Here is a 25461-nt window from a genome sequence, read left to right as displayed (position 1 = left end):
AAGGGAAGTGAACAAAGTGCACACTCTGGGAGGAAGGAGAGATGATTGGGACACACCTATGTCGCTATCAATCATCCAAAATCCCCATGAGCCAATAGGAACGTTTAGGTGACGATTGTGATCCCACCTTTTAAGATCAAGAGTTCCTCCCTCTACCTCTCTCTCTCTCTCCATCCCGCAAATGAAAACCATGGGAAGTGTGTATGTACGGGTGTGTAAACACTGTTGTTTTTATTCTCATCATCATCATCATCATCATCATCATCATCATCATCGTCGTGACAAACACAATAAGGTTGTTAGTTAAGGCATGTGCATAGCAGTCAGAGCTGTGCTTTAAACCAGAGTAGAAAACACCAGTCTGAGCTGTGCTTTAAACCAGAGTAGAAAACACCAGTCAGAGCTGTGCTTTAAACCAGAGTAGAAAACACCAGTCAGAGCTGTGTTTTAAACCAGAGTAGAAAACACCAGTCAGAGCTGTGCTTTAAACCAGAGTAGAAAACACCAGTCAGAGCTGTGCTTTAAACCAGAGTAGAAAACACCAGTCTGAGCTGTGCTTTAAACCAGAGTGGAAAACACCAGTCTGAGCTGTGCTTTAAACCAGAGTAGAAAACACCAGTCTGAGCTGTGCTTTAAACCAGAGTAGAAAACACCAGTCAGAGCTGTGCTTTAAACCAGAGTAGAAAACACCAGTCAGAGCTGTGCTTTAAACCAGAGTAGAAAACACCAGTCTGAGCTGTGTTTTAAACCAGAGTGGAAAACACCAGTCTGAGCTGTGCTTTAAACCAGAGTAGAAAACACCAGTCTGAGCTGTGTTTTAAACCAGAGTAGAAAACACCAGTCAGAGCTGTGTTTTAAACCAGAGTAGAAAACACCAGTCAGAGCTGTGCTTTAAACCAGAGTAGAAAACACCAGTCAGAGCTGTGCTTTAAACCAGAGTAGAAAACACCAGTCTGAGCTGTGCTTTAAACCAGAGTAGAAAACACCAGTCAGAGCTGTGCTTTAAACCAGAGTAGAAAACACCAGTCAGAGCTGTGCTTTAAACCAGAGTAGAAAACACCAGTCTGAGCTGTGCTTTAAACCAGAGTAGAAAACACCAGTCTGAGCTGTGCTTTAAACCAGAGTAGAAAACACCAGTCAGAGCTGTGCTTTAAACCAGAGTAGAAAACACCAGTCTGAGCTGTGCTTTAAACCAGAGTAGAAAACACCAGTCTGAGTTGTGCTTTAAACCAGAGTAGAAAACACCAGTCTGAGCTGTGCTTTAAACCAGAGTGGAAAACACCAGTCAGAGCTGTGCTTTAAACCAGAGTGGAAAACACCAGTCTGAGCTGTGCTTTAAACCAGAGTAGAAAACACCAGTCTGAGCTGTGCTTTAAACCAGAGTGGAAAACACCAGTCTGAGCTGTGCTTTAAACCAGAGTAGAAAACACCAGTCTGAGCTGTGCTTTAAACCAGAGTAGAAAACACAGAGGGACTACTATGTACACAGTCAAGTGCTACCCTCTTCTCATAGAGGTAGAAAGAGAACTCATTAAACCAGGTTATATCCATCTAGAGCCCTCTTTCTACCTCTATGCTCTTTCTCTAATAATGGTCCATGGGGCCAGCCCTGTTCTAGAATCCCCCCATTCTAGAATCACCATCTGTTCTAGAATCACCATCTGTTCTAGAATCAACATCTGTTCTAGAATCAACATATATTCTAGAATCAACATATATTCTAGAATCCACCCCTGTTCTAGAATACACCCCTGTTCTAGAATACACCCCTGTTCTAGAATCCACCCCTGTTCAAGAAGCACCACTGTTGTCAACTGGGGTTTTGCAGGTACAGGGGGTTAGTTTGAGGGGACTGAGGGGTGGTTATATTTGGTTAGTTTGAGGGGTGTCAGGGATGTTATGGTCCGGGCGTGTCAGGCGGTGTGAGCGTCTCCGTCGGGGCTGAAGTAGTACCTAACGGGGGGTCCAGGTAGGTCTTCATCACCATCTGACTCTGGAGCGAAGGACACGGTCAGGTCAACATAGCGACGGTCTACAGACGGCTTGATCAACTTCTGCATCCTGGGAGAGGAGGGGAGGGATAGAGGGAGGAAAGGGAGGGATAAAGGGAGGAAAGGGGGGGATAGAGGAAGGAAAGAGGGAGGGATAAAGGGAGGAAAGGGGGGGATAGAGGAAGGAAAGGGGGAGAGAGGGAGTGAGAGGGAGGGATAGAGGGAGGAAAGGGAGGGATAGAGGGAGGAAAGGGAGGGAGAGGGAGGAAAGGGAGGGATAGAGGGAGGAAAGGGGGAGAGAGGGAGGGATAGAGGGAGGAAAGGGAGGGATAGAGGGAGGAAAGGGGGGAGAGGGAGGAAAGGGGGGGAGAGGGAGGGATATGTGGAGGAGAAGGAATACGGGAGGAGAATGAGAGACTAAGATTCAGTGATTCAGGAGGACACAGTGTGTGTGTGTGTGTGTGTGTGTGTGTGTGTGTGTGTGTGTGTGTGTGTGTGTGTGTGTGTGTGTGTGTGTGTGTGTGTGTGTGTGTGTAGTGCTTACGTTAGTTTCAGTCTCTTGTTGTGTCCTGGCATCACAGGAACATAGAGCATCTTCACACCATGGACCACCATGGTAGGCTCTATCCCATAATGCACCTGTAATACAACACAGTCAACACCATGGTAGGCTCTATCCCATAATGCACCTGTAATACAACACAGTCAACACCATGGTAGGCTCTATCCCATAATGCACCTGTAACACAACACAGTCAACACCATGGTAGGCTCTATCCCATAATGCACCTGTAACACAACACAGTCAACACCATGGTAGGCTCTATCCCACAATGCACCTGTAATACAACACAGTCAACACCATGGTAGACTCTATCCCATAATGCACCTGTAATGCAACACAGTCAACACCATGGTAGGCTCTATCCCATAATGCACCTGTAATACAACACAGTCAACACCATGGTAGGCTCTATCCCATAATGCACCTGTAATACAACACAGTCAACACCATGGTAGGCTCTATCCCATAATGCACCTGTAATACAACACAGTCAACACCATGGTAGGCTCTATCCCATAATGCAACTGTAATACAACACAGTCAACACCATGGTAGGCTCTATCCCATAATGCACCTGTAATACAACACAGTCAACACCATGGTAGGCTCTATCCCATAATGCACCTGTAATACAACACAGTCAACACCATGGTAGGCTCTATCCCATAATGCACCTGTAATACAACACAGTCAACACCATGGTAGGCTCTATCCCATAATGCACCTGTAATACAACACAGTCAACACCATGGTAGGCTCTATCCCATAATCCACCTGTAATACAACACAGTCAACACCATGGTAGGCTCTATCCCATAATGCACCTGTAATACAACACAGTCAACACCATGGTAGGCTCTATCCCATAATGCACCTGTAATACAACACAGTCAACACCATGGTAGGCTCTATCCCATAATGCACCTGTAATACAACACAGTCAACACCATGGTAGGCTCTATCCCATAATGCACCTGTAATACAACACAGTCAACACCATGGTAGGCTCTATCCCACAATGCACCTGTAATACAACACAGTCAACACCATGGTAGGCTCTATCCCTTAAATCACCTGTAATACAACACAGTCAACACCATGGTAGGCTCTATCCCATAATGCACCTGTAATACAACACAGTCAACACCATGGTAGGCTCTATCCCATAATGCACCTGTAATACAACACAGTCAACACCATGGTAGGCTCTATCCCATAATGCACCTGTAATACAACACAGTCAACACCATGGTAGGCCCTATCCCATAATGCACCTGTAATACAACACAGTCAACACCATGGTAGGCCCTATCCCATAATGCACCTGTAATACAACACAGTCAACACCATGGTAGGCTCTATCCCATAATGCACCTGTAATACAACACAGTCAACACCATGGTAGGCTCTATCCCATAATGCACCTGTAATACAACACAGTCAACACCATGGTAGGCTCTATCCCATAATGCACCTGTAATACAACACAGTCAACACCATGGTAGGCTCTATCCCATAATGCACCTGTAATACAACACAGTCAACACCATGGTAGGCTCTATCCCATAATGCACCTGTAATACAACACAGTCAACACCATGGTAGGCTCTATCCCATAATGCAACTGTAATACAACACAGTCAACACCATGGTAGGCTCTATCCCATAATGCACCTGTAATACAACACAGTCAACACCATGGTAGGCTCTATCCCATAATGCACCTGTAATACAACACAGTCAACACCATGGTAGGCTCTATCCCATAATGCACCTGTAATACAACACAGTCAACACCATGGTAGGCTCTATCCCATAATGCACCTGTAATACAACACAGTCAACACCATGGTAGGCTCTATCCCATAATGCACCTGTAATACAACACAGTCAACACCATGGTAGGCTCTATCCCATACTTCTTAATATAGTAATGAATGTGTCTCACCAGCACTGCGTTGATGAAGTCAGAGAGGGAGAAGTGTTGGTGACCCCACACAGTCCAGCGATCCCAGATAGAGAAAGATATGTCTTCCCTGAGGAGGAGAACACACAGACAGGACTCAGTGATAGAGAGAAACAGAGACAGAAAGAGAGACAGAGACACAGACAGAGAGACAGAGACAGAGAGAGAGAGACAGAGACACAGAGAGAGAGAGAGAGAGAGACAGAGACAGAGACAGAGAGGAGAGGGAGACAGAGAGAGAGAAAGAAGAGTTGAGACCACACAGCTCAGAGGTCCCAAATAGAGAAAGATATGTATTTTCTGTGTGTCTGTGTACAGGTGTGTGTCTGTGTACAGGTGTGTGTGTGTGTACAGGTGTGTCTCTCCTACCTGATCTGTGTTCTCTTGACAGGTGCAGCCTCGGTGAGGACCATGACAGGAATGGCCAGGTTGAAGAAACAGTTGTTGAACGACTCAAACCCGTATCCTCCCACCACCTTCACCAGCTCCAACGACACCTGGGGGTGCACAACACAACCACTCTCAAACCTGTATCCTCCCACCACCTTCACCAGCTCCAACGACACCTGGGGGAGCACAACACAACCACTCTCAAACCCGTATCCTCCCACCACCTTCACCAGCTCCAACGACACCTGGGGGTGCACAACACAACCACTCTCAAACCCGTATCCTCCCGCCACCTTCACCAGCTCCAACGACACCTGGGGGAGCACAACACAACCACTCACTGACCCGTATCCTCCCACCACCTTCACCAGCTCCAACGACACCTGGGGGTGCACAACACAACCACTCTCAAACCCGTATCCTCCCACCACCTTCACCAGCTCCAACGACACCTGGGGGTGCACAACACAACCACTCTCAAACCCGTATCCTCCCACCACCTTCACCAGCTCCAACGACACCTGGGGGAGCACAACACAACCACTCTCAAACCCGTATCCTCACACCACCTTCACCAGCTCCAACGACACCTGGGGGAGCACAACACAACCACTCTCAAACCCGTATCCTCCCACCACCTTCACCAGCTCCAACGACACCTGGGGAGCACAGCACAACCACTCACTGACGACCTCCCAGACGACCCCCCCAGACGACCCCCCCAGACGACTACCCAGACGACCTCCCAGACGACCCCCCCGGACGACTCCACAGACGAACCCCCCAGACGACCCCCAGACGAACCCCCAGACAACTCCCAGATGACCCCCCAGACGACCTCCAGACGACCCCCCAGACGACTCCCAGACGACTCCCAGACGACCCCCCAGACGACCCCCCCAGACGACCCCCCAGACGACCCCCCAGACGACTCCCCAGACGACCCCCCCAGACGACTCACTTCAACAGCCAAAACTACACAGCGCTGAATCCATTGGTACGTTCTATTTAGTTCTGTGACTGAATCAGACAAGCAGATTCTGTAAAACCAATTCAAAACCACGAAGAAGAAATCCAAGCTGTTTAAAGAACCTATTAAACTGATAAACATCTGACTCAGTCATTTACTACCATCTAAAACCATTTCCTACCAGTCTGATAAGACAGAGAACTAGAGAGGACTCCTGTTCATCTGATTCAGTCATTTACTACCATCTAAAACCATTTCCTACCAGTCTGATAAGACATAGAACTAGAGAGGCCTCCTGTTCATCTGATTCAGTCATTTACTACCATCTAAAACCATTTCCTACCAGTCTGATAAGACAGAGAACTAGAGAGGCCTCCTGTTCATCTGATTCAGTCATTTACTACCATCTAAAACCATTTCCTACCAGTCTGATAAGACAGAGAACTAGAGAGGCCTCCTGTTCATCTGATTCAGTCATTTACTACCATCTAAAACCATTTCCTACCAGTCTGATAAGACAGAGAACTAGAGAGGCCTCCTGTTCATCTGACTCAGTCATTTACTACCATCTAAAACCATTTCCTACCAGTCTGATAAGACAGAGAATTAGAGAGGGCTCCTGTTCATCTGATTCAGTCATTTACTACCATCTAAAACCATTTCCTACCAGTCTGATAAGACAGAGAACTAGAGAGGGCTCCTGTTCATCTGATTCAGTCATTTACTACCATCTAAAACCATTTCCTACCAGTCTGATAAGACAGAGAACTAGAGAGGCCTCCTGTTCATCTGATTCAGTCATTTACTACCATCTAAAACCATTTCCTACCAGTCTGATCAGACAGAGAACTAGAGAGGACTCCTGTTCATCTGACTCAGTCATTTACTACCATCTAAAACCATTTCCTACCAGTCTGATCAGACAGAGAACTAGAGAGGCCTCCTGTTCAGCTGATTCAGTCATTTACTACCATCTAAAACCATTTCCTACCAGTCTGATAAGACAGAGAACTAGAGAGGACTCCTGTTCATCTGATTCAGTCATTTACTACCATCTAAAATAAATATCTAATTCACATTAGTATTCACACCCGAGTCAATACATGTTAGAATCACCTTTGGCAGCGATTACAGCTGTGAGTCTTTCTGGGTAAGTCTCTAAGAGTCATTACAGCTGTGAGTCTTTCTGGGTAAGTCTCTAAGAGTCATTACAGCTGTGAGTCTTTCTGGGTAAGTCTCTAAGAGTCATTACAGCTGTGAGTCTTCTTGGGTAAGTCTCTAAGAGTGATTACAGCTGTGAGTTTTTCTGGGTAAGTCTCTAAGAGCTTTACACACCTGGATTGTACAATATTTTCACATTATTCTTCTCATAATTCTTCAAGCTCTGTCAAGTTGGCGGTGATCATGGCTAGACAACCATTTTCAGGTCTTTCCATAGATTTTCAAGACGATTTAAGTCAAATCTGTAACTTGGCCACTCAGGAACATTCACTGTCATCTTGGTAAGCAACTCCAGTGTATATTTGGCCTTGTGTTTTAGGTTATTGTCCTGCTGAAAGGTGAATTCCTCTCCCAGTGTCTGGTGGAAAGCAGACTGAACCAGGTTTTCCTCCAGGATTTTACCTGCATAGCTCTATTCTGTTTCTTTTTATCCTAAAAAAAATTCCCTTGTCTTTGCCGATGACAAGCATACCCAACACATGATGCAGCCACAACTTAGACCGCCCAGTAATCTCCTCTGATGTCATGAGGTGTGTTCTAGATAGCAACTTAGACCACAACTAGACCACCCTAGACCACAACTAGACCACAACTAGACCACCCTAGACCACCCTAGACCACCCTAGACCACAACTAGACCACCCTAGACCACAACTAGACCTCAACTAGACCACCCTAGACCACAACTAGACCACCCTAGACCACAAATAGACCACAACTAGACCACCCTAGACTACAACTAGACCACAACTAGACCCCCCTAGACCACAACTAGACCCCCCTAGACCACAACTAGACCACCCTAGACCACAACAAGACCACAACTAGACCACCCTAGACCACAACTAGACCCCCCTAGACCACAACTAGACCCCCCTAGACCACAACTAGACCACCCTAGACCACAACTAGACCTCAACTAGACCACAACTAGACCACCCTAGACCACCCCTAGACCACAACTAGACCACCCTAGACCACAACTAGACCCCCCTAGACCACAACTAGACCACCCTAGACCACAACTAGACAACCCTAGACCACAACTAGACCACCCTAGACCACAACTAGACCACAACTAGACCAACCTAGACCACCCCTAGACCACCCTAGACCACCCTAGACCACAACTAGACCACCCTAGACCACAACTAGACCACCCTAGACCACAACTAGACCACCCTAGACCACAACTAGACCACCCTAGACCACAACTAGACCACCCTAGACCACAACTAGACCACCCTAGACCACCCTAGACCACAACTAGACCACCCTAGACCACAACTAGACCACAACTAGACCATCCTAGACCACCCTAGACCACCCTAGACCTCAACTAGACCACCCTAGACCTCAACTAGACCACCCTAGACCTCAACTAGACCACCCTAGACCACCCCTAGACCACCCTAGACCACCCCTAGACCACAACTAGACCACCCTAGACCACCCTAGACCACAACTAGACCACCCTAGACAACAACTAGACCACAACTAGACCACAACTAGACCACCCTAGACCACAACTAGACCACCCTAGACCACAACTAGACAACTAGACCACTAGACCACCCTAGACCACAACTAGACCACCCTAGACCACCCTAGACCCCAACTAGACCACCCTAGACCACAACTAGACCACAACTAGACCCCCCTAGACCACAACTAGACCACCCTAGACCACAACTAGACCACCCTAGACCACAACTAGACCACCCTAGACCACAACTAGACCACAACTAGACCACCCTAGACCACCCTAGACCACCCTAGACCACCCTAGACCACAACTAGACCACAACTAGACCACCCCTAGACCACAACTAGACCACCCCTAGACCAAGACTAGACCACCCTAGACCACAACTAGACCACCCTAGACCACAACTAGACCACAACTAGACCACCCTAGACCACAACTAGACCACAACTAGACCACCCTGACCACAACTAGACCACCCTAGACCACAACTAGACCACCCCTAGACCACGACTAGACCACCCTAGACCACAACTAGACCACAACTAGACCACCCTAGACCATAACTAGACCACCCTGACCACAACTAGACCACCCCTAGACCACGACTAGACCACCCTAGACCACAACTAGACCACCCTAGACCACCCTAGACCACAACTAGACCATCCTAGACCACAACTAGACCACCCTAGACCACAACTAGACCACCCTAGACCACAACTAGACCACCCTGACCAAAACTAGACCACCCTAGACCACCCTAGACCACAACTAGACCACGACTAGACCACCCTAGACCACCCTAGACCACAACTAGACCACCCTAGACCACAACTAGACCACCCTAGACCACCCTGACCACAACTAGACCACCCTAGACCACAACTAGACCACCCTAGACCACAACTAGACCACCCTAGACCACAACTAGACCACCCTAGACCTCAACTAGACCACCCTAGACCACCCTAGACCACAACTAGACCACAACTAGACCACCCTAGACCACCCTAGACCACCCTAGACCACAACTAGACCACCCTAGACCACAACTAGACCACCCTAGACCACCCTAGACCACAACTAGACCACCCTAGACCACAACTAGACCACAACTAGACCAACCTAGACCACAACTAGACCACCCCTAGACCACCCTAGACCACAACTAGACCACCCTAGACCACAACTAGACCACCCTAGACCACAACTAGACCACCCTAGACCACCCTAGACCACAACTAGACCACAACTAGACCACCCTAGACCACAACTAGACCACCCTAGACCACAACTAGACCACCCTAGACCACAACTAGACCACCCTAGACCTCAACTAGACCACAACTAGACCACCCTAGACCACAACTAGACCACAACTAGACCACAACTAGACCACCCTAGACCACCCTGACCACAACTAGACCACCCTAGACCACAACTAGACCACCCTAGACCACAACTAGACCACCCTAGACCACAACTAGACCACCCTAGACCTCAACTAGACCACCCTAGACCACCCTAGACCACAACTAGACCACAACTAGACCACCCTAGACCACCCTAGACCACCCTAGACCACAACTAGACCACCCTAGACCACAACTAGACCACCCTAGACCACCCTAGACCACAACTAGACCACCCTAGACCACAACTAGACCACAACTAGACCAACCTAGACCACAACTAGACCACCCCTAGACCACCCTAGACCACAACTAGACCACCCTAGACCACAACTAGACCACCCTAGACCACAACTAGACCACCCTAGACCACCCTAGACCACAACTAGACCACAACTAGACCACCCTAGACCACAACTAGACCACCCTAGACCACAACTAGACCACCCTAGACCACAACTAGACCACCCTAGACCTCAACTAGACCACAACTAGACCACCCTAGACCACAACTAGACCACAACTAGACCACAACTAGACCACCCTAGACCACAACTAGACCACAACTAGACCACAACTAGACCACCCTAGACCACAACTAGACCACCCTAGTCCTCAACTAGACCACCCTAGACCTCAACTAGACCACCCTAGACAACTAGACCACAACTAGACCACCCTAGACCTCAACTAGACCACCCTAGACCACCCTAGACCACCCTGGACCACCCTAGACCACAACTAGACCACCCTGGACCACCCTGGACCACCCTAGACCACAACTAGACCACCCTGGACCACCCTAGACCACAACTAGACCACCCTAGACCACCCTAGACCACAACTAGACCACAACTAGACCACAACTAGACCACCCTAGACCACAACTAGACCACCCTAGACCACACCTAGACCATCCTAGACCACCCTAGACCACAACTAGACCACCCTAGACCTCAACTAGACCACCCTAGACCACCCTAGACCACAACTAGACCACCCTAGACCACCCTAGACCACCCTAGACCACAACTAGACCACCCTAGACCACAACTAGACCACAACTAGACCACCCTAGACCACCCTAGACCACAACTAGACCACCCTAGACCACAACTAGACCACCCTAGACCACAACTAGACCATCCTAGACCACCCTAGACCACAACTAGACCACCCTAGACCTCAACTAGACCACCCTAGACCACAACTAGACCACAACTAGACCACCCTAGACCACAACTAGACCATCCTAGACCACCCTAGACCACAACTAGACCACCCTAGACCTCAACTAGACCACCCTAGACCACCCCTAGACCACCCTAGACCACCCTAGACCACCCTAGACCACCCCTAGACCACCCTAGACCACCCCTAGACCACAACTAGACCACCCTAGACCACCCTAGACCACAACTAGACCACCCTAGACCACAACTAGACCACCCTAGACCACCCTAGACCTCAACTAGACCACCCTAGACCTCAACTAGACCACCCTAGACCTCAACTAGACCACCCTAGACCACCCCTAGACCACCCTAGACCACCCCTAGACCACAACTAGACCACACTAGACCACCCTAGACCACAACTAGACCACCCTAGACCACAACTAGACAACAACTAGACCACAACTAGACCACAACTAGACCACCCTAGACCACAACTAGACCACCCTAGACCACAACTAGACCACCCTAGACCACAACTAGACCACCCTAGACCACCCTAGACCCCAACTAGACCACCCTAGACCACAACTAGACCACAACTAGACCACCCTAGACCACCCTAGACCACAACTAGACCACAACTAGACCACCCTAGACCACCCTAGACCACCCCTAGACCACAACTAGACCACCCTAGACCACAACTAGACCACCCCTAGACCAAGACTAGACCACCCTAGACCACAACTAGACCACAACTAGACCACCCTAGACCACAACTAGACCACAACTAGACCACCCTGACCACAACTAGACCACCCTAGACCACAACTAGACCACAACTAGACCACCCTAGACCACAACTAGACCACCCTGACCACAACTAGACCACCCCTAGACCACGACTAGACCACCCTAGACCACAACTAGACCACCCTAGACCACCCTAGACCACAACTAGACCATCCTAGACCACAACTAGACCACCCTAGACCACAACTAGACCACCCTAGACCACAACTAGACCACCCTGACCACAACTAGACCACAACTAGACCACCCTAGACCACAACTAGACCACGACTAGACCACCCTAGACCCCTCTAGACCACAACTAGACCACCCTAGACCACCCTAGACCACAACTAGACCACCCTAGACCACAACTAGACCACCCTAGACCACCCTAGACCACAACTAGACCACCCTAGACCACAACTAGACCACAACTAGACCACAACTAGACCACCCTAGACAACTAGACCACCCTAGACCACCCTAGACCACCCCTAGACCACCCTAGACCACCCTAGACCACCCTAGACCACCCTAGACCTCTGATGTCATGGAGTGTGTGTAGTGTGTGCTCGTGCGCTGTCTCACCAGCCCGGCAACGGCGGCGGTAGCCGTGGCGATGGCGGGGATGATCTTCCCGGCGATGCGTTTGGTCTTGAGGCGGTCGGCCACCTCGATGGAGTACATCCTGGCCCTGAGGGAGGAGGCCGCCGCCACGAAGTCCATGTGACCGTTGAGGTCGTCGTCCTTCTCAAACATCCGGGGAGACATCCGTAACCTCTCTGTAGGACACACACACAGTCAGGGGTTAGGAGTGTGTCGATAGTGCCCTCCAGCTGACTGAATGATGGGGGGGGGGGGGGTGTGTGTGTGTGTGTGTGTGTGTGTGTGTGTGTGTGTGTGTGTGTGTGTGTGTGTGTGTGTGTGTGTGTGTGTGTGTGTGTGTGTGTGTGTGTGTGTGTGTGTGTGTGTGTGTGTGTGAATGATGGTGAGAATGAGTGAGACAGAGAGAGACAGAGAGACAGACAGAGAGAAAGACAGAGAGAAAGACAGAGAGACAGACAGAGAGACAGACAGAGAGAAAGACAGAGAGAAAGACAGAGAGACAGACAGGGAGAGTCAGAGAGAGACAGAGAAAGGCAGAGAAAGACAGAGAGAGAGAGAGTGTGTGTGTGTGTGTGTGTGTGTGTGTGTGTGTGTGTGTGTGTGTGTGTGTGTGTGTGTGTGTGTGTGTGTGTGTGTGTGTACCTGGTGTAACGTGGTCTGCACTGATAGCCTCCTCTAACTGGGCGATGGCCTCTCTCTCCTCCTCGCTGCTCACAGACAGCTTCATCTGATCAGGCTTCTTCACATTCTCATCTGTCTCAATACGCTAGCCAGATCAATACATTAATCAATACATATATATACTGTATTAATCAAACCTCACATTCTCATCCGTCTCAATACGCTAGCCAGATCAATACATTAATCAATACATATATATACTGTATTAATCAAACCTCACATTCTCATCTGTCTCAATACGCTAGCCAGATCAATACATCAATCAATAAACAAATGTGGCAATTCATACATCCATAAAAGAACCACTAAATCAATAAAACAATCACTCAATCAATAAAACAACCACTCAATCCATAAAACAACCACTCAACCAATAAAACAACCACTCAACCAATAAAACAACCACTCAACCAATAAAACAACCACTCAATCAATAAAACAACCACTCAATCCATAAAACAACCACTCAACCAATAAAACAACCACTCAACCAATAAAACAACCACTCAACCAATAAAACAACCACTCAATCAATAAAACAACCACTCAACAAATAAAACAACCACTCAACCAATAAAACAACCACTCAACCAATAAAACAACCACTCAACCAATCCAAAAAATCTATCCATCAATCAATCAGCAATATTTATCAATACATTAAGTGAATCTATCAATACAGTCCGTCAATCAATCCATCCCATAACCCAGTGTCGTCCATAGTAACCGTGGTATCCTTACCTTCTCTGCTGGCCTGTACTCTGGGACGGTAATCTCTGACAACATCCTGGACACGGCTTCCTGTGACAGATCCTGCGGACACACACACAGCCCCCGGGGGGGGGGGGGGGGGGGGTAAATACCATTTGAATTCAAGGACGTATACTGGAAGTCAAATTCCAATTCTCTTCAATAGATTCCAATGGATTTGGAAGTGACCCCCAACCCTGGAAAGACAAACTAGTTACTAGTGAAGGGGCGGGGGGGAAATCGATAGTTACATATGCTCCAGAATTAAAGTATTTTTTCTTCATAGTTTGTTCTCCATATTGTTTTTACATATCGTATGGTGAGGTCCCTGATAATTCAATACATATCGTATGGTGAGGTCCCTGGTAATTCATTACATATCGTACGGTCCCTGGTAATTCATTACATATAATACGGTGAGGTCCCTGGTAATTCATTACGTATCGTATGGTGAGGTCCCTGATAATTCAATACGTATCGTATGGTGAGGTCCCTGGTAATTCATTACGTATCGTATGGTGAGGTCCCTGATAATTCAATACGTATCGTATGGTGAGGTCCCTGGTATTTCATTACATATCGTATGGTCCCTGGTAATTCATTACATATCGTATGGTCCCTGATAATTCAATACGTATCGTACGGTGATCTCCCTGGTAATCCATTACATATCGTAAGGTGAGGTCCCTGATAATTCAATACGTATCGTATGGTGAGGTCCCTGGTATTTCATTACATATCGTATGGTGAGGTCCCTGATAATTCAATACGTATCGTATGGTGAGGTCCCTGGTAATTCATTACATATCGTATGGTCCCTGGTAATTCATTACATATCGTATGGTCCCTGGTAATTCATTACATATCGTATGGTGAGGTCCCTGGTAATTCATTACATATCGTATGGTGAGGTCCCTGGTAATTCATTACATATCGTATGGTCCTTGGTAATTCATTACGTATCGTATGGTGAGGTCCCTGGTAATGCATTACATATCTTATGGTCCCTGGTAATTCATTACGTATCGTATGGTGAGGTCCCTGGTAATTCATTACATATCGTATGGTGAGGTCCCTGATAATTCAATACGTATCGTACGGTGAGGTCCCTGGTAATTCAATACATATCGTATGGTGAGGTCCCTGATAATTCAATACGTACCGTACGGTGAGGTCCCTGGTAATTCATTACATATCGTATGGTGAGGTCCCTGATAATTCAATACGTATCGTATGGTGAGGTCCCTGGTATTTCATTACATATCGTATGGTCCCTGGTAATTCATTACATATCGTATGGTGAGGTCCCTGATAATTCAATACGTATCGTATGGTGAGGTCCCTGATAATTCATTACATATCGTATGGTGAGGTCCCTGATAATTCATTACATATCGTATGGTGAGGTCCCTGGTAATTCATTACATATTGTATGGTGAGGTCCCTGATAATTCAATACGTATCGTACGGTGATCTCCCTGGTAATTCATTACATATTAGGGGGAGTGACGAGCTCTACAGCAGAGTCTCACAACTCAATCGCTGGTTGAAAACTGTTTTCTGCCCCTCCCAAAAGATAGAATTTGTAGATAATTGGCCCTCTTTCTGAGACTCACCCACAAACAGGACCAAGCCTGACCTGCTGAGGAGTGACGGACTCCATCCTAGCTGGAGGGGTGCTCTCATCTTATCTACCAACATAGACAGGGCTCTAACTCCTCTAGCTCCACAATGAAATAGGGTGCAGGCCAGGCAGCAGGCTGTTAGCCAACCTGCCAGCTTAGTGGAGTCTGCCACTAGCATAGTCAGTGTAGTCAGCTCAGCCATCCCCATTGAGACTGTGTCTGTGCCTCGACCTAGGTTGGGCAAAACTAAACATGGCGGTGTTCGCCTTAGCAATCTCATTAGGATAAAGACCTCCTCCATTCCTGCCATTATTGAAAGAGATCGTGATACCTCACATCTCAAAATAGGGTTACTTAATGTTAGATCCCTCACTTCAAAGGCAGTTATAGTCAATGAACTAATCACTGATCATAATCTTGATGTGATTGGCCTGACTGAAACATGGCTTAAGCCTGATGAATTTTCTGTGTTAAATGAGGCCTCTCCTCCTGGTTACACTAGTGACCATATCCCCCGTGCATCCCGCAAAGGCGGAGGTGTTGCTAACATTTACGATAGCAAATTTCAATTTACAAAAAAAAATATGACGTTTTCGTCTTTTGAGCTTCTAGTCATGAAATCTATGCAGTCTACTCAATCACTTTTTATAGCTACTGTTTACAGGCCTCCTGGGCCATATACAGCGTTCCTCTCTGAGTTCCCTGAATTCCTATCGGACCTTGTAGTCATAGCAGATCATATTCTAATTTTTGGTGATTTTAATATTCATATGGAGAAGTCCACAGACCCACTCCAAAAGGCTTTCGGAGCCATCATCGACTCAGTGGGTTTTGTCCAACATGTCTCTGGACCTACTCACTGCCACAGTCATACTCTGGACCTAGTTTTGTCCCATGGAATAAATGTTGTAGATCTTAATGTTTTTCCTCATAATCCTGGACTATCGGACCACCATTTTATTATGTTTGCAATCGCAACAAATAATCTGCTCAGACCCCAACCAAGGAGCATCAAAAGTCGTGCTATAAATTCTCAGACAACACAAAAATTCCTTGATGCCCTTCCAGACTCCTTCTGCCTACCCAAGGACGTCAGAGGACAAAAATCAGTTAACCACCTAACTGAGGAACTCAATTTAACCTTGCGCAATACCCTAGATAAAGTTGCACCCCTAAAAACTAAAAACATTTGTCATAAGAAACTAGCTCCCTGGTATACAGAAAATACCCAAGCTCTGAAGCAAGCTTCCAGAAAATTGGAACGGAAATGGCGCCACACCAAACTGGAAGTCTTCCGACTAGCTTGGAAAGACAGTACCGTGCAGTATCGAAGAGCCCTCACTGCTGCTCGATCATCCTACTTTTCCAACTTAATTGAGGAAAATAAGAACAATCCAAAATAAATTTTTGATACTGTTGCAAAGCTAACTAAAAAGCAGCATTCCCCAAGAGAGGATGGCTTTCACTTCAGCAGTAATAAATTCATGAACTTCTTTGAGGAAAAGATCATGATCATTAGAAAGCAAATTACGGACTCCTCTTTAAAACTGCGTATTCCTCCAAAGCTTAGCTGTCCTGAGTCTGCACAACTCTGTCAGGATCTAGGATCAAGAGAGACACTTAAGTGTTTTAGTACTATATCTCTTGACACAATGATGAAAATAATCATGGCCTCTAAACCTTCAAGCTGCATACTGGATCCTAATCCAACTAAACTACTGAAAGAGCTGCTTCATGTGCTTGGCCCTCCTATGTTGAACATAATAAACGGCTCTCTATCCACCGGATGTGTACCAAACTCACTAAAAGTGGCAGTAATAAAGCCTCTCTTGAAAAAGCCAAACCTTGACCCGGAAAATATAAAAAACTATCGGCCTATATCGAATCTTCCATTCCTCTCAAACAAAATTGAAAAAGCTGTTGCGCAGCAACTCACTGCCTTCCTGAAGACAAACAATGTATACGAAATGCTTCAGTCTGGTTTTAGACCCCATCATAGCACTGAGACTGCACTTGTGAAGGTGGTAAATGACCTTTTAATGGCGTCAGACCGAGGCTCTGCATCTGTCCTCGTGCTACTAGACCTTAGTGCTGCCTTTGACACCATCGATCACCACATTCTTTTGGAGAGACTGGAAACCCAAATTGGCCTACACGGACAAGTTCTGGCCTGGTTTAGATCTTATCTGTCGGAAAGATATCAGTTTGTCTCTGTGAATGGTTTGTCCTCTGACAAATCAACTGTACATTTCGGTGTTCCTCAAGGTTCCGTTTTAGGACCACTATTGTTTTCACTATATATTTTACCTCTTGGGGATGTTATTCGAAAACATAATGTTAACTTTCACTGCTATGCGGATGACACACAGCTGTACATTTCAATGAAACATGGTGAAGCCCCAAAATTGCCCTCGCTAGAAGCCTGTGTTTCAGACATAAGGAAGTGGATGGCTGAAAACTTTCTACTTTTAAACTCGGACAAAACAGAGATGCTTGTTCTAGGTCCCAAGAAACAAAGAGATCTTCTGTTAAATCTGACAATTAATCTTGATGGTTGTAAAGTCGTCTCAAATAAAACTGTGAAGGACCTCGGCGTTACTCTTGACCCTGATCTCTCTTTTGACGAACATATCAAGACTGTTTCAAGGACAGCTTTTTTCCATCTACGTAACATTGCAAAAATCAGAAATTTTCTGTCCAAAAATGACGCAGAAAAATTAATCCATGCATTTGTTACTTCTAGGTTAGACTACTGCAATGCTCTACTTTCCGGCTACCCGGATAAAGCACTAAATAAACTTCAGTTAGTGTTAAATACGGCTGCTAGAATCCTGACTAGAACCAAGAAATTTGATCATATTTCTCCAGTGCTAGCTTCCCTACACTGGCTTCCTGTTAAGGCAAGGGCTGATTTCAAGGTTTTACTGTTAACCTATAAAGCGTTACATGGGCTTGCTCCTACCTATCTTTCCGAGTTGGTCCTGCCGTACATACCTACACGTACGCTACGGTCACAAGACGCAGGCCTCCTAATTGTCCCTAGAATTTCTAAGCAAACAGCTGGAGGCAGGGCTTTCTCCTATAGATCTCCATTTTTATGGAACGGTCTGCCTACCCATGTGAGAGACGCAGACTCGGTCTCAACCTTTGAGTCTTTACTGAAGACTTATCTCTTCAGTAGGTCATATGATTGAGTGTAGTCTGGCCCAGGAGTGTGAAGGTGAACGGAAAGGCTCTGGAGCAACGAACCGCCCTTGCTGTCTCTGCCTGGCCGGTTCCCCTCTCTCCACTGGGATTCTCTGCCTCTAACCCTATTACAGGGGCTGAGTCACTGGCTTACTGGTGCTCTTTCATGCCGTCCCTAGGAGGGGTGCGTCACTTGAGTGGGTTGAGTTACTGACGTGATCTTCCTGTCTGGGTTGGCGCCCCCCCTTGGTTTGTGCTGGAGATCTTTGTGGTTTCTGTACAGCACTTCGAGATATTAGCTGATGTACGAAGGGCTATATAAAATAAACTTGATTTGATTTGATATTGTATGGTGAGGTCCCTGATAATTCAATACGTATCGTATGGTGAGGTCCCTGATAATTCATTACATATCGTATGGTGAGGTCCCTGATAATTCAATACGTATCGTATGGTGAGGTCCCTGGTATTTCATTACATATCGTATGGTCCCTGGTAATTCATTACATATCGTATGGTGAGGTCCCTGGTAATTCATTACATATCGTATGGTGAGGTCCCTGATAATTCATTACGTATCGTATGGTGAGGTCCCTGGTAATTCATTACGTATCGTATGGTGAGGTCCCTGGTATTTCATTACATATCGTATGGTGAGGTCCCTGATAATTCATTACATATCGTATGGTGAGGTCCCTGGTAATTCATTACATATCGTATGGTGAGGTCCCTGGTAATTCATTACATATCGTATGGTCCCTGGTAATTCATTACATATCGTATGGTCCCTGGTAATTCATTACATATCGTATGGTGAGGTCCCTGGTAATTCATTACATATCGTATGGTGAGGTCCCTGGTAATTCATTACATATCGTAAGGTCCCTGGTAATTCATTACATATCGTAAGGTCCCTGGTAATTCATTACATATCGTATGGTCCCTGGTAATTCATTACATATCGTATGGTCCCTGGTAATTCATCACATATCGTATGGTGAGGTCCCTGGTAATTCAATACGTATCGTATGGTGAGGTCCCTGGTAATTCATTACATATCGTATGGTCCCTGGTAATTCATTACGTATCGTATGGTCCCTGGTAATTCATTACATATCGTATGGTCCCTGGTAATTCATTACATATCGTATGGTCCCTGGTAATTCATTACATATCGTATGGTCCCTGGTAATTCATTACATATCGTATGGTCCCTGGTAATTCATTACATATCGTATGGTGAGATCCCTGGTAATTCATTACATATTGTATGGTCCCTGGTAATTCATTACATATCGTATGGTGAGGTCCCTGATAATTCAATACGTATCGTATGGTGAGGTCCCTGATAATTCATTACATATCGTATGGTCCCTGGTAATTCATTACATATCGTATGGTGAGGTCCCTGGTAATTCATTACATATCGTATGGTGAGGTCCCTGGTAGTTCATTACATATCGTATGGTCCCTGGTAATTCATTACATATCGTATGGTGAGGTCCCTGGTAATTCATTACATATCGTATGGTGAGGTCCCTGGTAATTCATTACGTGTCGTATGGTGAGGTCCCTGATAATTCATTACATATCATATGGTAAGGTCCCTGGTAATTCATTACATATCGTATGGTCCCTGGTAATTCATTACATATCGTATGGTCCCTGGTAATTCATTACATATCGTATGGTCCCTGGTAATTCATTACATATCGTACGGTGAGGTCCCTGGTAATTCATTACATATCGTACGGTGAGGTCCCTGGTAATTCATTACATATCGTATGGTGAGGTCCCTGGTAATTCATTACATATCGTACGGTGATAATATGGTATGGTGATAATATGGTGTGGTGATAATATGGTATGGTGATAATATGGTATGGTGATAATATGGTATGGTGATAATATGGTATGGTGATAGTATGGTGATAATATGGTATGGTGATAATATGGTATGGTGATAATATGGTATGGTGATAATATGGTATGGGGATAATATGGTATGGTGATAATATGGTATGGTGATAATATGGTATGGTGATAATATGGTGATAATATGGTATGGTGATAATATGGTATGGTGATAATATGGTATGGTGATAATATGGTGATAATATGGTATGGTGATAATATGGTATGGTGATAATATGGTATGGTGATAATATGGTATGGTGATAATATGGTATGGTGATAATATGGTATGGTGATAATATGGTGGTAATATGGTATGGTGATAATATGGTATGGTGATAATATGGTATGGTGATAATATGGTATGGTGATAATATGGTATGGTGATAATATGGTATGGTGATAATATGGTGATAATATGGTATGGTGATAATATGGTATGGTGATAATATGGTATGGTGATAATATGGTATGGTGATAATATGGTGGTAATATGGTATGGTGATAATATGGTATGGTGATAATATGGTGATAATATGGTATGGTGATAATATGGTATGGTGATAATATGGTGATAATATGGTATGGTGATAATATGGTATGGTGATAATATGGTATGGTGATAATATGGTATGGTGATAATATGGTATGGTGATAATATGGTATGGTGATAATATGGTGATAATATGGTATGGTGATAATATGGTATGGTGATAATATGGTATGGTGATAATATGGTATGGTGATAATATGGTATGGTGATAATATGGTGATAATATGGTATGGTGATAATATGGTATGGTGATAATATGGTATGGTGATAATATGATAATATGGTATGGTGGTAATATGGTATGGTGGTAATATGGTATGGTGATAATATGGTATGGTGATAATATGGTATGGTGATAATATGGTATGGTGATAATATGGTATGGTGATAATATGGTATGGTGATAATATGGTATGGTGATAATATGGTATGGTGATAATATGGTATGGTGATAATATGGTATGGTGATAATATGGTATGGTGATAATATGGTATGGTGGTAATATGGTATGGTGATAATATGGTATGGTGGTAATATGGTATGGTGGTAATATGGTATGGTGATAATATGATAATATGGTATGGTGATAATATGGTATGGTGGTAATATGGTATGGTGATAATATGGTATGGTGATAATATGGTATGGTGATAATATGGTATGGTGATAATATGGTGTGGGGATAATATGGTGTGGTGATAATATGGTATTGTGATAATATGGTATGGTGATAATATGGTGTGGGGATAATATGGTATGGTGATAATATGGTATGGTGATAATATGGTATGGTGATAATATGGTATGGTGATAATATTGTATGGTGATAATATGGTATAGTGATAATATGGTATGGTGATAATATGGTATGGTGAGGTCTCTGGTAATACCCATCCCTACTAGTAACTGATTCATACTCTATACAGAGGAGAGATAGAGAGATAGTAAAATAGAGAGAGAGAGAAATAGAGAGATAGTAAAATAGAGAGATATAGAGATAATGAAAGAGAGATAGCGAAATAGAGAGATAGAGAGATAGTGAAATAGAGAGATAGTGAAATAGAGAGACTGAGAAATAGAGAGATAGTAAAATAGAGATATAGAAATAGAGGGATAGTAAAATAGAGAGATATAGAGATAATGAAAGAGAGATAGTGAAATAGAGAGATAGAGAGATAGTGAAATAGAGAGATAGAAAGATAGTAAGATATAGAGATAATGAAATAGAGAGAGAGAGAGAAATAGAGAGATCGTGAAATAGAGATAGTAAAATAGTGAGATAGAGAGATAGTAAAATAGAGAGATAGAGAGATAGTGAAATAGAGAGAAAGGGAGATAGGGAGAGAGACAGATAGAGAGAGAGAGCTATATATATATATATATATAGGGATATAGAGACATAGAGTGTGTGTGTGTGTGTGTGTGTACCTTGTCTGAGTAGGGGATGTTGTAGAGAGACAGAGTGTGTGTGTGTGTGTGTACCTTGTCTGAGTAGGGGATGTTGTAGAGAGACAGAGTGTGTGTGTGTGTGTGTACCTTGTCTGAGTAGGGGATGTTGTAGAGAGAGACAGAGTGTGTGTGTGTGTGTGTGTGTGTGTGTGTGTGTGTGTGTGTGTGTGTGTGTGTGTGTGTGTGTGTGTGTGTACCTTCTCTGAGTAGGGGATGTTGTAGAGAGATATAGTGTGTGTGTGTGTGTGTACCTTGTCTGAGTAGGGGATGTTGTAGAGAGACAGAGTGTATGTGTGTGTGTGTGTGTGTGTGTGTGTGTGTGTGTGTGTGTGTGTGTGTGTGTGTGTGTGTGTGTGTGTGTGTGTGTGTACCTTGTCTGAGTAGGGGATGTTGTAGATTTCAGCATAAAGCCGAGCTGCGCTCACCACAAAACTGAAGTGCCTGATGGGAAACACAGAGGGAAATGAGAGTTACAAATAACGAAAAGGAGTTGGAGATAATGGGAGGTCACCAACAGGTCAGGGGTCACCAACAGGTCAATCTAGAGAGAGGTAGAGCAGGGGTCACCAACAGGTCAATCTAGAGAGAGGTAGAGCAGGGGTCACCAACAGGTCAATCTAGAGAGAGGTAGAGCAGGGGTCACCAACAGGTCAATCTAGAGAGGTGTAGAGCAGGGGTCACCGACAGGTCAATCTAGAGAGAGGTGTAGAGCAGGGGTCACCGACAGGTCAATCTAGAGAGAGGTAGAGCAGGGGTCACCAACAGGTCAATCTAGAGAGAGGTAGAGCAGGGGTCACCAACAGGTCAATCTAGAGAGAGGTGTAGAGCAGGGGTCACCGACAGGTCAATCCCCAGCTACCAGTAGCTACCAGCCCACCTATGAGTAGCTCGCCAAACAATTCTGAAAGTACATGCAATTTTCAAACGTTCCACCGCAAACTGTCATGAACAAATCTCAAAAGTATCAAACACAAGCTCCCAGCTATCTAATCAAAACAACATTGACATTAACCCCGACACCTGGTGAGCCACTATTGGCTTAAAAAACCAAACCTAATACAATATCTGCCAATTAATTTCCAGCAATATTGCCCGTCCGTCCGTCTGTGTGGTGCAGCTAACCTTTGTGCACCCGAGTAGTTAACTAGGTTGTGTTCTTTTACTCAATCAGACGTTATTATCATGGGTGACTTCAATTATGATTTGGGAAACATGCAGGCTTCAGACAATCTAAACAACAACATGTGATTTAAACCTAAACCCAGCTGGTGACTAAGCCGACACGGCCCCAAACCCTAAAGATCATTCAAAGTCAATTCTGATTGAGCTTATTTTTTTTAAAGGAATTCACCACTCAGAAATATGTTTCTACTGGTGTCTTCACACCCAAGACATTAGTGACCATTACCAGAACGCAAAATTCTAAGCCTTGTGACATCACAAAGAGGAAATTGTAAAAACTTCAGTGTAGTCTTTTTTTTTTACACAAATCTTTATTTTAGTGACCTTGATTGTATTTAGCTTTGAGCGTCTTTGCAGATGTCTTCAATACTATTGTGTGGATAATCATGCTCCCTTCAAAAAAAATTAAGGGTTTAAAGGTAGATCGAATACCTGCTAAACTCAGGAATTTTCAGAAGTTATTCATAAAAGATATGATGTTTGGGTCAAGGCCAGGAACAGCAAGTTTTTATGCATTGTGTAAGAATCTGATTATTATGTAACTGCTCTTTCGGATTGTAATGGGAACCCCGGCTAAATTCGGGAAAGCTGTCAAATCCCTGAAGGGTTGGGCCTCAGGAGTGGCACAGCAGTCTAAGGCACTGCAGTGCTTGAGGCGACACTACAGACCCGGGTTCGATCCCAGTCTGTGTCGCAGCCGGCCGCGATCGGGAGACCCATGAGGCGGCGGCGCACAATTGGCCCAGCGTCTACCAATTAGATAACTAAACCTATTCACAATGATATTGGGCTGGATACCGATAAGGGGAAACTTGCTGAATGATCAGAGAAATGATAGTCAACACTTTTCTTTTAGGCTTATTTACAGAAAAACAAGTCCTGGTAGCTTTGCTAGCAATAGACAACAAGAAGTCCACAGGAGCTGACCAATTGGATCCTGGTCTATTTAAGTGTGCCGCGCCCATTATTGTTGGCTCAATAACCTACTTTTTTTGTTATCAGGAAATATTCCAAAAGAATGGAAATCAGCTCTTGTGCTGCCTCTCCATAAGGACGGGGACAGTAGAGACCAAGACTTCCTGGTCTAGCTAAGATTCTAGAATCCCTGGTAAAACATTGCTCTTTTTTAAAATCTGAGAAATGTATTTTGAATGTAAACCAATCAGGGTTTAGGCCTGGACATCCAATCAGGGTTTAGGCCTGGACATCCAATCAGGGTTTAGGCCTGGACATTCAATCAGCGTTTAGGCCTGGACATCCAATCAGGGTTTAGGCCTGGACATCCAATCAGGGTTTAGGCCTGGACATCCAATCAGGGTTTAGGCCTGGACATCCAATCAGGGTTTAGGTCTGGACATCCAATCAGGGTTTAGGCCTGGACATCCAATCAGGGTTTAGGCCTGGACATCCAATCAGGGTTTAGGCCTGGACATTCAATCAGCGTTTAGGCCTGGACATCCAATCAGGGTTTAGGCCTGGACATTCAATCAGCGTTTAGGCCTGGACATTCAATCAGGGTTTAGGCCTGGACATCCAA

General features: G+C 45.2%; 1 protein-coding gene across 2 annotated transcripts in view; it reads right to left on the bottom strand.

The window, feature by feature from the left end:
- Positions 1–206: 206 nt before the first annotated feature.
- The window catches only part of LOC120038269 (ubiquitin-like modifier-activating enzyme 6), a 33203-nt gene continuing 7948 nt past the window's right edge, over positions 207–25461 (bottom strand). The window contains exons 7-14 of one of the 2 annotated variants that reach the window (XM_038984089.1): positions 23114–23183; positions 14006–14077; positions 13226–13349; positions 12566–12759; positions 4892–5019; positions 4505–4592; positions 2536–2630; positions 207–2061 (exon numbers count right to left, since the gene is read on the bottom strand). In XM_038984089.1, coding sequence (XP_038840017.1) covers positions 1914–2061; positions 2536–2630; positions 4505–4592; positions 4892–5019; positions 12566–12759; positions 13226–13349; positions 14006–14077; positions 23114–23183 — 919 coding nt within the window. In that variant the 3' untranslated portion in view covers positions 207–1913. Of the gene's footprint in view, positions 2062–2535; positions 2631–4079; positions 4181–4504; positions 4593–4891; positions 5020–12565; positions 12760–13225; positions 13350–14005; positions 14078–23113; positions 23184–25461 lie in introns of those variants that run through there. The other variant, XM_038984090.1, reaches the window with a different exon arrangement.

This window comes from Salvelinus namaycush, unplaced genomic scaffold, assembly GCF_016432855.1.
Source record: "Salvelinus namaycush isolate Seneca unplaced genomic scaffold, SaNama_1.0 Scaffold2119, whole genome shotgun sequence".
Classification (NCBI taxonomy): Eukaryota; Metazoa; Chordata; class Actinopteri; order Salmoniformes; family Salmonidae; genus Salvelinus; species Salvelinus namaycush.
Note: the sequence above shows the minus strand (reverse complement) of the source record. Positions and strands in the feature narration are given on the sequence as shown.